This window comes from Primulina huaijiensis, chromosome 14 (genome assembly GCF_012295235.1).
Source record: "Primulina huaijiensis isolate GDHJ02 chromosome 14, ASM1229523v2, whole genome shotgun sequence".
Classification (NCBI taxonomy): Eukaryota; Viridiplantae; Streptophyta; class Magnoliopsida; order Lamiales; family Gesneriaceae; genus Primulina; species Primulina huaijiensis.
The window spans coordinates 13,450,519-13,464,810 of record NC_133319.1 but is presented as its reverse complement, the minus strand read 5'-3'; the positions used below and the strand labels follow the sequence as shown (position 1 = coordinate 13,464,810).

General features: G+C 39.3%; 1 protein-coding gene across 4 annotated transcripts in view; it reads left to right on the top strand.

Moving 5' to 3' along the window:
• LOC140956639 (protein unc-13 homolog) overlaps positions 1 to 14,292 on the top strand; it is a 41,933-nt gene that overhangs the window by 15,267 nt on the left and 12,374 nt on the right. For all 4 annotated transcript variants that reach the window (XM_073413471.1, XM_073413473.1, XM_073413470.1 and 1 more), the window contains exons 14-17: positions 704 to 889; positions 964 to 1,119; positions 2,077 to 2,169; positions 10,746 to 10,817. In XM_073413471.1, the coding sequence (XP_073269572.1) occupies positions 704 to 889; positions 964 to 1,119; positions 2,077 to 2,169; positions 10,746 to 10,817 (507 nt within the window). The remainder of the gene's footprint in view (positions 1 to 703; positions 890 to 963; positions 1,120 to 2,076; positions 2,170 to 10,745; positions 10,818 to 14,292) is intronic.

The window sequence follows — 14,292 nt, the reverse complement described above, 5'->3', positions numbered from 1 at the left end:
TGTATACATATATTTGTACTTTATTTTTTATTATGGGGAAGTTTTGGTCAAGGATGTTGCGGAAATAATGCCTGGTACTAGAATTTTTGTTTCTGATTTTTCTTTGACATTTAGTATATTAACCTAGTTTAATTTTTGAACAGAAAACTGATGTTTCCAATAATCTACATCGTCTTGCATGAAAACCACCTTGATGGATACCATAAATATGTATGGCTTCGACAAATTAAAACTATGTGTGGCAACAATTTTGGGATTTATCTGCTTAATCTTCAGTAAATTCCATAACCGATTCAATTATGGATAACTTCCCTAACTTTTGACTTATAGCTCTATTTGCAGCTTCTACATTTGGCTTTATAATTTGATAATGCTTCTTCTTCTCTAGTTATCCCTTGATTAGCACCACACGACAATAGTTTCCCAGAACCTATTGCTACAGTTTGCTGTCAATTTCCAATATTACATGGAGAACGTAAAGAACTATAGTTGAGAGAAGAAAATTGGATGCCTTGCCTGCGTAGTGCAAATTTGTTCAGTGGCACTGCCATTGATATTCATCAATGCTAGTGAGGTTTCGTGTTTGATTTCCACTATTGCTGGGGTTGTTCAAATCTCATTGGATGAACAGCTAAAATAGTTGGTTTTCCCTGAAATTAAATGAGAGGAGTTTCTTTGTTGCATCTGATTTTGTGTTCTTCAGGTTGTCCAGGATGTTGAAACATTTTCTGATACAACAAATGAACATCCCTTAGCATTACTTGCTGAGCAGACAGAGAAGCTTCTGAAAAAAGATACAACCGTTTATACACCCATCTTAATCCAGCGACATCGCAATGCTAATGCTGTTTCAGCATCTCTAGTTCACAAGCTTTATGGCATCAAACTGGTGAACTCATTTGAATGTTTATATTTGTCATACATTCAAGTAGTCTGGACGTCTAACTATAATGATTTCTTCAGAAACCATTCCTCGATAGTGCTGAGCACCTTACTGAGGATGCTGTTTCTGTGCTTCCCGCAGCTGATAGTCTTGAGCAAAATTTGATGATAATTATCAAGTTTACCTGTGAAGGTGGAAATGCAGATACTTACCTCAAGAAACTAAACTTGTACAAGGTGAGGTTTGTTTTCAACAAGTTGTTTACTGTTTTTACTATGTATGTCTTTTTCTACATTACAGCTGATGTAATTTCTACAGACGGTAAGAGTAGAGAGTTGTGACGTAAAATTAACATTGATGCAGATTAAATGTTGTTAATTGATGCTGTTGGATTGTTAGAAATCCAGGGCTTTTAGTTTTAGGCTAATCTACTCAGTCCATTTAACATCAGAACTTGTCACTCCTGGCTCCTTAGTGTGTCGAGTCTTTGAATTTTATTTGGAGGGATTGGATGGACCGACTGAAAATGCAGATAGATGCTTTTCAAATATTTGATATTTTAAAGGAATTTTTCTATTAGATTCTGGCCTCAGATGACTGAGAATATGAATGGAACTCTGTCATTCTCGTGTGAAGAAATCCTTAAAAAAGTAAGAATAAGAGAGAGAATGAACAATGTAAACAATTACCTAGATACATGATAATAATAAAGCAAGAGTCCTTGGACAAGTTTTAAGATGAATTGAAGGCCAACTTCAAATTGTGACTTGGCTAGCTATCTGTAGGTGTATAAGAAAGTGTATGGACTAGCACTAGCTGAAGTAAATATTCTGCTTAAAACTTTGGTTCTAGTAGATGGCAGGATTAGGAATTATTGCTTTGCCTTTGTGATGGGATGAATCAAGTACCGAACATTGGATAATAATTTTATCATTCAGTGAACTAATTTAACTGCATAAGTGTTGGACCAGGATAACTTTTTATTTATAAATTAATCATTTGACTTGTGTATATTGTTAGTAGGGTTTAGGTAAATTCCTTGAGAAACCAAGCTAAATTGTTAGTGATTGCGCCTCTCTGAATTAGACAAGGCATAAAGCAACCAACTTTATCGGCTTCTGTTATTTTATAATTTTCTCTCGACTAAAGAGCCTTTGGAGATGAGATTTACTATATTTCACTTTTTTATTCAGATTGAGACCATATCTGGCACACTGGTACTGCGCTGGGTTAATTCACAGCTTGCGAGAATTTTAAATTGGGTCGAGCGAGCTTTTCAGCAGGAGGTAATAACATACATTAATGTTTGACTGTTACGGACCTGGGCTTTATGGAGGGGGGGGGGTGCTTGAGATGGTCAAGCATTATGTTATTTTCTTTGTTGGCTGGTTTTACTTGCCAAGGCTATGGAAAGTGCATAAAAGATAGATCTGTGAGAAAATTTATCTCATTATATGAATGTAATCTGAATTACTCTATTTTTTGGTTTATCAATTTTTTGTTACTTGATTTATAATTGTGGTTGCAACGATTGGTCCAGCCTGGAAGATGGCAACCACACAGTTTGATGTGAGGGTTGAAGCATTGGAAGATAAGGTGCTCAATTGTTGCGAGCACAATAATAAATCAAGTAACAAAGGAATTGATAAAAAAAAATAGAATAATTCAGACTATATTTATATAAAGAGTTAATTGTTTTCTATGAGATATATCTATGTTCATTCTTTTCCTAGTCTTGGTTGGTAAAATCACTCAACAATAAAAAATATATTGTCAAGTTGATACCTTTTCTCAGGAATGTTGCTTAGAGAATGAATTGTGTCAATGATATTGATGTTTTTTCAAGAGCGCTAGTGTCTTTTGAGGTTCAAATTTTTTCACCTGGAAAAATTATTGTCATGAATTTTTTTTTTTGATAGGAAACTAAACTTTATTATTAAAATAACAATTTTACAATAGTAGCGGATGAGTAATCCGCAAAAAGAGCGCTATTGCAATCGAGAAAACACTACCACACTATCGTCATGGCCATAAAAATTTCCAATCCCTAACCAAGTCTGAAATAGATAAATGATTAAACTCTGTCAGCTTAGTCGTCCAACTCACAAATCTGATTTGATCTTCTCCCAGACGTCATCAACGGTCTCCGACAAGTCTGCGAGTATTCTGTTATTTCTCTCCAGCCAAATTGACCAAAAAGTGTATTGTATTACCAAGTACCAGAACCTGTTAAATCTTCTGTCGGTTGGACGTCCCGGTTCCATAACGAACATGTCTTGTGCCCTTCTCGGAAAAGCCCAATCAAATCCCAACTCTTGCAACACTTTTGTCCAAATACCTCTAGAAAAAGAGCAATGCACCAATAAATGATCCTGATTTTCTTCTTGCTTCTGACATAAAGTGCACCATTGCGGGCATAACACACAGACATGCCACCTTCTTTGCACCGAGTCACAAGTGGGGAGTTTCTCCAAAGCCACAATCCACGAGAAAACTTGAACATTTTGTGGGATAAGTACTTTCCAGATATTATCATAATAAGGGAATGAAGGAAAGGTAGAAGTTGGAAAGAAAGAATCGTAAAAAGATCGAATAGAAAACAGACCTGAAGAGTCTCCCAACCAAACTCTTAAATCCCCCGAGCCCAACTCTAACCTAACCGTGTCTAAGACCCCTAAAAGATCAGCGAACTCACCTAGTTCGACCTCATTTAAATCTCTTCTAAAACGCACGTCCCATTGAAAGATAGAATTGACTCCACTAAAGACCATATATATAAAGTTACAGATCGGTTTATTAATTGAGGTGCATGTCCGAAACAAAGATGGAAATCGTTCTTCAAGCGATTGAAAACCCCCCTCCCTCCCAAAAAAAAAAAAAAAATTGTCTTCCCAAAAACGAATGATATTACCCTCTTTTAGCACCGTCCCAACCAAATTTCCAAGGGCTTCTGAATGTCGAATTCCTGGCTAACCTCACGTTTGATGTGTTAGGACAAGTCAACAAATCACATTTTTTATTGCACTTTGGTTTAGGACCTATAAAAAAATTATCTTTCATTTTTTGATTGTATTTTTATTTTAAATTAAAAGACCAATTTTTTTCTTAAAAAACAAAAAATAAATAAAAATAAAGGCCCTAACCTCCTAGGGCCGCCTAGAACAGCCTAGATGGCCTTGCCGACTAGAACTTTTTCTAGGCGGCGGCTAGTCGCTAGAACAATGTCCATTAGCCTAGTGAGAACAATTGATGTGTCATACTAGACCCAAAGCCAATGTAGCTTGGCTAACCTAAATAAGTTAGGATTTTTAAAAACCCTAGAGAGAGAAATATTTGAAAATGCTCCTTCCCCCTTTCATCATTCGAGCAACCGGTTTCTTCCTAGGTTCAATCATCTCCTCCACATACTGAGTTTTGTCGATCGTCATTTACCTCAGTCACCGGCGCCGGCCGTCGGCCGTCGTCGACACTCATTCTTTTCCATTTTCATTCAGTTTCGCGTTTTGTTCTTGCTGAGAATGCTTCGGCCCATGCTCGTTTCCTTTGCTGGAAGCCTTTTCTTCTTATTTTGTCAGCTTCATTAGCATCGTCACAGAATATCATCGACATCGCCGGAAATTTTGTCAGAGCCTTCGATTTCTTGTACTTTACCTTCGACGGGGTTTTTGCTGTCTTAGAAACAATGTATGCATCAAACAGACGGAACTTGGTCTCTGGGCTGGCAGCAAGGGATGAGGTGATAAAGCTTGAACATAAGGTGTTTACATTGAGGCTGGGGAATGGGGGCAGCTCTGTTTGGTGGGCTGAAAGAACTAGGAGATCCAACTACATGATGGATTTTGATCGTGAGGAGGCAAGATGGTTAAGTTCTAGACTCAAGGATTTCATCAACAATACCTATTCAAGCGTGGATTTTCATCGATATAGGGGAAAGAAGGCGTTATTCACAGCACAGAGAATTAACAACAAACGTGGAAGCTTTGTTGAAGTGAACAAATTCGACTCGAGGGGCCGAAAGCAAATTACAATAGTGCCGAGCGGTTTCAAATCAATGGGATGGAAGAGTATTTCGGAGGCTTTGGGAAGGTTGCTGTCAGGGAGCTATTCAAGAAGGGACCATCAGCCTTTTGTTCAACATGAACACAACACCTATAGAAGAATTACAAAGGAACATGAAGATAGAACAGTACGAAGGAATGCTAATCAAGGACCACTGGCAGATAAGGAAGGCATTGACAGGGAAAAAATAGACTTGAAGTGGCATGAGGCACTCATTGTTACAAAAAATAGGGCGAATATTGCTTGGGATTTGATTCGAATAGTCCTTGGAAAACCTTCAAACAAAGTAGTTGAATTATTGCCATTTCAAGCAAACAAAGCAGTTTGGTGGCCATCAAATGCAGATGAATATTCATATTTTTTAAAGCTCAAAAGAGGATTCTTCGACGGGGGGGTGTCTTTGATTTTCGACGAATGGAGGCCGGATATTAACACTACAGATTCGGTAGACAGATGCTGTAACAATTGGCTTAGTATATATGGGTTACCGTGGAATTTATGGTCGAGGGACACTTTCTCAGTTATTGGGAATCAATGCGGGGGCTTGTTGGACATGAGCAAGAATACATTGCAATTTTGTGACCTAGAAGCAGCCAAGATAAAGGTGAAGGGCACTGCCGGAGGATTCATTAATAACAGGATGAAGATCCAGATGGGAGAAGGGAGCTTAGATATCAGAATTCGGGTAGACTCCTTTGACTCAAAAGCTTATGAGCAGTACGAGCGTCAAACTTATGCTCAAGTACTGGTGAATGGCAAGAAAACAGTGGCGGGTTGGGGAAACACAAATATTCAAAGACAGATGATGAGGAATGAGGCGCAAACAAATTGTGCTACTGCAGGAAAGAAATTTGCACAGAAACTTAAGGAAAAAACTGGTAATGACGATGACACTGGAATAACTATGCATTGCACGCAAGGGACTCCTTTGGTAAGTGAACAAAAGCAACGACTTGCAACAATTAATGAGACAACGGGTACAAACTTGGGAGGAAAAGTATCGAAGATAATGGGGAAGTGGTACCAAAAGATGTACAGCAATTCAATCAGTCACCGATCCATTCTATGAGTGAAGAGGAGGCCGTGGACAAAAACGATTCAGGGGGCTGTAGAGACAAGTGCTTAAGGGTGCCTACTTATGGGAAGGTTTATAGCAGAAGACCCAAGGATACTGAGGGAATACTCGACGATGTAAAAGTTGATGAAGAATTCCTTGGTAGTGAAGATGGGCGAGGGTTGGGGATTCATGAATTAGAAGACAATGTAGAATCAGAATTTGATGATTCCAGCGACGATTTATTGCAGAATGAGCTTGATGTTTCAGATTCGGATAGTCAAGTTTCCTTCCCATCAGAGGAATCAATTAATATTGTAGAGGATGATGCGGTTTTGAAGGGGCTGTTCTCACCGTCGAAGGAGACTACGCCTATCATTGAGCCAATTACACGAGTTAACGAGGAACCTAATGTGGGAAAGGTACTAACCGGTAATCATTCATCTTTTCTTAATCATTCTTTTTCTCTCCATTCTATATTACCTTCGTCCTTCACAGTGTTGGGGTTGTCTAGTGGTTTCATAGGAGGGGTGGCAGTGAAGGTAGCTGATTCGCCGGGTAACGAGAGAGAGATTTCCAAACACGCTATCATGGATAAAAATTCTTGTACTGTTGATCAAAGTGGGGGAATGGATACAGATGGAAATTGTTGGGATGAGGTGAAGAAGTCAACCGGAATTTTAAGAAGAGAATTAAGCAGGTTGAAGTGGGGAATCAATTATGAGAGAGGCTCAACCTCGAAGGGCTCCTTATCTTTGTTGTGAAAATATGCTCTTGGAATATAAGGGGAGGAGGGGCGACAAAAAGGAGGGAGCTTGTTCGTACTGTCATTCGTAAGGAAGCTCCGGATTTAGTGGTTATTTTTGAAACTAAGCAAGAATTGGTTGATAAAATATTTGTGTCCAGTTTGTGGAAATCCAGATTTGTGGATTGGGTTTATTTGCCTTCGGTTGGGAGTTCGGGGGGATACTCGTTATGTGGGATCCGAGGGTGGTGGTGGTGAGCAACAATTTGATAGGGAATTATTCGGTGTCCGTTGAGATTTGTGAGAGTGAGGAGATCAAGTGGTGGTTTTCTGCCATCTATGGACCAGTGAAACCAAGAGAAAGAGAAATGTTATGGGATGAACTAGCGGGATTGAGCTCTATTTGTGGTGCAAATTGGTGCCTGGGAGGGGAGACTTCAACGTGGTCAGAAATGCAGGAGAAAAACTGAATAGCAATTCCATTACTACGAGCATGTTGTGTTTTAACAGATTGATACAGGATTTGGAACTTCATGACCCTCCACTTTTGAATGCTAAGTATACATGGTCAAATTTAAGGGGTGATCCGATTTGTTGTCGACTAGACAGATATCTATTCTCCGGGGGTTGGAGGGATTTGTTTCCCAATTTTAGACAGACAGTGCTACCCAGAATTACTTCTGACCATTGTCCAGTGATACTTGACACCGCTAAGTTGTTGTGGGGTCCTTCTCCGTTTAGATTCGAGAATGCTTGGCTTTCGCACCATAAATTTAAAGAATTGGTTGGGATGTGGTGGAATAATGTGGGTGGTCAGGGGTGGGAAGGGTATAAGTTTATGATCAAACTGAAAGGAATTAAAGTGGAGGCTTCAAAATGGAGTCGAGAGGTTTTTGGAGATGTGGGTGTTAGGTACAAGGAATTGACTTCAATGATAAAGAGGCTGGATGTGTTAGAGTCGGAAGGAGGGTGGTCGGAAGCTTTACATGAGGAAAGAAGAACGGTAAGGTGCGAATTGGAAACATTGTCACTCTCAAGATTTCGAATGGAAAAACAGAGATCGAAAATTAAATGGTTAAAGGAAGGGGGACCAGAATTCGAGATTCTTTCATTCCCTCTTGACAAACAGAAGGAACAAAGCAACGATAGAAAAACTGCAGGTGGAGGACGGGACTATGATTATGGAGGAGAGACAGATTGAGGAGCATATAATCAATTTTTATAGGAATCTGTACAGAAAATCGGACGGGGTTGGGGTAGGTGGGTTCGATGGAGTGGAATGGTGTCCTTTAAATTTGGTGGAGGCGGAGGAGTTGGAGATTGCTTTTTCAGAGGAAGAGATTAGAAAAGCGGTGTTTGATTGTGATGGTGATAAAGCGCCAGGGCCGGATGAATTTACATCGGCTTTCTTTCAGCATAATTGGGATACGGTTAAAGCAGACCTGATGAAAGTGTTTGATGAATTTATTGAGGGAGGGGTGGTTAATGGCATTACAAACGAAACATATATTTGTCTAATCCCAAAGAAACACAAGGCAATTAAGGTAAAGGATTTCAGACCGATTAGTTTGACGACGAGTTTGTACAAGATATTGGCCAAAGTGTTGACTAGTAGACTTAAGAAAGTATTGGATAGAACTGTCAAGGAGAACCAGTGTGCCTTTATTAAGGGGAGACAGACTCTGGATTGTTGCCTAATTGCGAATGAGGTGGTTGAGGACTACTGAAGGAAACAAAAGAAAGGCTGGATCCTTAAAGTAGATTTGGAAAAAGCATATGACAATGTCGATTGGCGATTTCTGGATTATGTCTTGCATATGAAAGGGTTTGGGGAAAGATGGAGGAGGTGGATTATGGGATGTGTTTCGAGTGTGTCTTTTTCGATTTTCATTAATGGAAGGCCGAGTGGAAAATTCAAGGGGGAGCGAGGACTTCGACAGGAGGATCCATTATCCCTTTTCCTTTTTAATTTAGTAGTTGATGTTTTGGGAAGATTGGTAGATAAGGCTAGGGGATTAAACGAAATAAAAGGACTCGAAATAGGGAGGGGGAAATTGGAGATCTCGCACATTCAGTTTGCGGATGACACTTTGTTTTTGGTTCAGTCGAAGAGGCATGTCATTGCATTAGTGGATATACTTAACTGCTTCGGGAATCAATCGGGATTGAAAATAAATTTGGAAAAAAATGTTGTGTTGGGAATTAATTTTCCGGAAGATGAAGTTGATGCTTTGGCACAGGACATTGGATGTAAAAAAGATATTTGGCCAATAAAGTACCTCGGGGTTCCATTGGGAGGTAATCCGACAAAATTTATCTTTTGGGAACCGGTCTTACCAAAAATGGCAAGAAAATTAGCTTCATGGAAAAAAGCCTTCCTTTCAAGGGGGGACGGTTAGTTTTGATACAGTCAGTGTTGAGCGCTTTGCCATCTTATTTCATGTCTCTATTTAGAGTGCCAAGAAGGGTGAAGAAGTTGATGGAAAAGTTGATGAGGGATTTTTTGTGGGATGGGGCAGACGGGAACACGCATTGTCATGTTGTGGATTGGAAACAGGTTACTAAATCGAAGGACAGAGGCGGATTGGGTGTGGGGAATATTTGTTTAAGAAATAGAACATTGTTGGGGAAATGATGGTGGAGAGGGTCGGTGGAAAGAGAGCCGTTGTGGAAAAAAGTTATAACAAGCATTTATGGTCTCCAAGATAATGGGTGGGATGCGGGGTTTTCAAGGAACACAACATTTAGAAGCCCGTGGAAATTTATCTCTCGGTCTTACCCGACTTTTCTTCTACCCGACTTTTCTTCTATTGGTTGGGGCGTTGTTAAGAGAGAGTAATGTCATTCGGTTTTGGGAAGATGTTTGGAAGGGGGGAGTCGTTTAGAGAGCGTTTTCCTTCTATTTTTAGGATTTGCTCCACTACTAATAAACCAATCAATAACTTTTTGGTATCGCATTCTAGTGGACTCAATCATACCTTTCATTGGGATATCCGTTTTAGAAGACAATTAAATGAGGTCGAAGTGGGTGAGTTCACTAACCTTTTAGGGGTTCTAGACTCGGTTAGATTAAAGAGGGGAGTGGTGATTTTAGAGTCTGGTTGGGAGACCATTCGGGTCAGTTTACTGTTCTATCCTTTTATAATTCTTTCTTTCCTTTCTCAGCTTTCTCTTATTTTCCTTACTTCGAAAAAATCTGGAAAGTACCGATCCCTCATAAAGTATAGGTTTTCGCGTGGATTGTGGCTCTGGGAAAACTACCCACTTGTGATTAGATTCAAAGAAGGTGGCCTCTATGTATGTTATGTTCTCATTGGTGCACTTTATGTAAGAAGTAAGAAGAAAATCAGGATCACTTGTTGGTGCATTGCTCTTTCTCAAAAGATATTTGGACAAAAGTTTTGCGTGAGTTGGGTTTTCAATGGGTACTTCCGAGGAAGGCGGCCGATATGATCAACATGGAGCCGGGAGGAGTTCCAAGCAGAAAATTTTTGAACTTCTGGCACGTTGTCATACACTGTACGCTTTGGTCTATATGGATGGAGAGAAATAAAAGAATATTTCAAGAGGATACGGAGACAGCAGAGGAAGTCTGGGAGAAGATCAAGTTCAGGGTTGCGAGTTGGACAATAAATATTAAAGACTTTCAACATCTGTCTATTTCTGATTTAATTAGGGATTGGAATTATGTATGAGCATGAAGTTAGTAGGCTAGTACTTTTTAAGTTGTGATAATTTTCCTACTGCGGATTACTCATCCACTTGTATTGTAAAACTTTATTTATTAATAATATCTAGTTTCCTTCCAAAAAAAAAAAAGCCAATGTTGCTTGTGGACACATCGATCTGCTGGAGCGCTCAGTTTTTTTTCTCAATTATCAGTTTACTGAATGATTGGAATGTTTTGCTATTTTTAATTGTAATTTTGTTTTTATTCAGACTGACTATCATAGTTCTGAAACTTTGGTTCTGTTTGAAAACTAATGTTTATTTCTCTATTCCAGCATTGGACCCCAGTCTCGACTCAGCAAAGGCATGGAAGTTCAATTGTTGAAGTCTACAGGATTGTCGAGGAGGTTCGCATGCTATCATGCTCTTATTTCTCTGCCATGTTTATTTTCTGATTGGTGGTTAGGATCAATTTTTATTTCAAAGATTAATTCTTAATGATGAAATTATGTTGTACCACATGTTCTTTTGAATTTTTTTCCTGTATGCTGCAATGGCGAATGAAAAAAGTATTGAGGCCATCTTTATGGGGTGGTTTGAGATGATAGATTTTAAGCCTTTGTGATGCTTTCTGTTTGTTGGTATTAACCATAGGAGAACTCTAGGGAGTTTCGATTGGTAATTGGGTTTAGAATATTAACAACACTCGGTAACTTTTAGAGCTTCGTGAGCATTGTTAGGAATGACTACACTCGACATGTGGGAAATAAAAGCAAAATATGACGGAGATAAATTTTTATATGATACAAAATTGGATAAAAGGATGTTTTATACATGACCTGACATATTTTCTAAGGGCAATAGGAAGATCAAGATCATCAATTGGTTTTGACTTATAGATATCAAGATTACCTGGTGAAGTTGGATCATTGGGGGTCTTATCTTGAATTTCTTTATTCAACCTCTGAGTAGATGTTTGGTCATGCTTTTGGAGACGGTCTTCTCGTTTTTTGTCATGTGCTGCTTTGAGTAGACAAGGCCTTTGGACCTTTTTGCAGCTATTTTTGTTTCATTCGTGATTTGTGGGGTTGGCACAACATCAAGTTCAATTGAAAAATCAGAGGTGTGTGGGTGGTTCCCATCTTGATCATGGTGATCCCCCAAAAGATGGGAATCCGTGTAATAGGAGGATCCTTCGAAAAAGGTAACATCCATGGACACAAAATATTTTTTGGAGAGGGTCGAAGCATTTATACCCTTTCTGATTGTTGGGGTACCCTGCAAAGATACATTTCCATGCACGGGGTTCCAATTTGGAACGTGACGGATCGGTATCATGAACAAAGGTCAGACTCCCAAAGATTTTTAAAGGAATATCCATCATAAGTCTGGACTTGGGAAAGTACGCAGTGAAACACTTTAGAGGTGTCTGAAAATTCAAAATACGAGTTGGAATCCGATTAATTAAAAAAGTGGCAGTCGGAAGTGCATCTCCCCAATGATAGTTAGGGACTTTAGTAGTAAATAATAAAGCCCGAACAATTTTAAGAAGATGTTTATTTTTTTCCTCAGCCACCCCATTTTGCTGAGGAGTGTGAGTGCAAGAACTTTGGTGAATAATCCTTTTGTCAGCAAAAAAATTCCGCAACACATTAACAAAGTATTCTTTCCCATTGTCACTGCAAAAAAATTTAATGGATCTGTGAAAAGAAATTGATTTTGAATCATTTGAGAGAAGTTAGTGAAAATAGTGGCAACATCACTTTCTTCTTTTAACAAAAACACCCAAGTAAGACGAGTATTGTCATCAATAAATGAGATGAACCACCGTTCGCTAGAGATAGTGGGTACTCTCGCAGGACCCAGACATCGTTGTGGATTAAAGTGAAGGTTTGGGACGGTTTGTAAGGTCGGGATGGGAAGACAACACAACGATGCTTAAAAAATTGACAAAATTCACATTGAAAATCAGAAGGAATTTTATTAAAAAATAACTGGGGAAACAAAGTCTTTAAATAAGTAAAATTAACATGGCCTAATATGTAATGCCAAAGAAAAATATCACGAGCACCAAAAACAGAAATAGAGCTGAAGCAGGTTGTCCTAGCTTGCCTGTCCAAGTCGGATCCATAATGCAACAGATAAAGATCATTGTCCTCTTTAGCCGTCCCAATCATCTTCCCCGAGGTTAATCCTGAAATTGACAATGAGAAGAATGAAAGGTAGCCTTACAATTAAAATCCTTCGTGATTTTATTTATGGATAACAAATTATAAGACAAAGAAGGAACATGCAAATCATTATTCAGAGTCAAGGACTGGGAAACAGGAATAATCCCTTTTCCCGCGACGGAAGCAAAAGAACCATTCGCAATTCTAACTTTTTTATGGCCTGCACATGGAGAATATGTTGAGATAAATCGTGAAGGGTCATATGATCGGTCGCACTAGAATCTAATATCCAGTAGCTGCTAGAATCGGTGCAAGAGAAGGCAGCAAAATATTTAAACCTGACTGGGCAATAGAACAAGAGAAATCATTAGGGCCCAATGAATTGAACATATTATTCAGAAGCTCTAACTGTACGTTTGGACCAGATCCACTAGTTTGGAGAGCATGGGCATCTGCACTTGCACTTGCACTTGCACTGGGCTTGTATCACGAGTAGTATGTGAATCGCCACCAGACTTCACATCTCGCCCATTTCTCTTCTAGTTCGGCGGCTTCCCATGAATCTTCCAACACAAATCAAGGTTATGACTTGGCCGGAGACAAATTTCACGCCAAAGGGCTGGCCAATGTCCACCTGTATCACTGTCAAAGTTGTGCGCAGTGGCAGACGAGTCGCCAGGGAACGTGCTGTCAGCCAGTGGTTTCACGGAGAACCTCATAGAACACTTCATGGAGGCGAGGCAGTGGCGTGCGACCTAGGAGACACCCACGTACATCATCCAGGTCAGGATTTAAGCCAGCCAGGAAAACAAAAAAACCCTAGTGCATTCAATCTTTTGTTGGTAACGGACCGCATCACTTGGGCTGTCCCAATTTTCTTCTTCAAAAACATTGAGTTCTTGTCTGACCACTAATAAATCATTATAGCAAGCGGTGACAGATCGAGGTCCTTGTTGCATCTTCCACATCTTGGTGGTTAGTGCATACATCTGAGAATGGTTGTCAAGATCAGAATAGATCTCCCGGATGGATTCCAAACATCTTTGGCTGTTAGTAAGAAAAGAAATGGCTTTCCCGTTGTTGGATCTGTGGAGTTTATTACCATTGAATTTTCTTAACGCCACGAACTATAATGTGGGTCATTGAGACGCGGTGGTTTTTTGTCACCTATCAAGTGACTAAGTTATTACCAAACAAACAGAGTGTAACCATTCGAGTTAATTGGTTCCATTCAATTAATGGATTGTAATATGTAGGGATTGGTCATGGAGAGAAACAGTGGGAGATGAAGTCTCCTTGATGGAGGAGCTGCTGCTGTTGGTGGTGGAAGAGGCCCCACTGGTAATGGAGGCAGAGCCTTCCATGGCGGCTTTCAAATTCATGATCGAACCCTAGTGATACCATGTAAGCAATGAAAATGAGAGAAAATATGTTATCTATTTTTTTATTCTATCCATTGAATACTCCTTTTTTTTAAAGAGGAGAAAGAAACATAAAAGGAAATAGCGTACAATCAATATGAGAAAAGGAAAAAATCCATAACCCTTATATAATGGGATTTAATTGATCAATCCCCTAAATTATTGAATAAAATTTTCAATCAACAGAAGGATATCTCCATTAGCATGAGGTCTTTTGTGTAAAGTTCAAAAGCAAATCCATGAGGGTTTATGCCCAAAATGAACAATATCATATCATTATGGAGAAATGT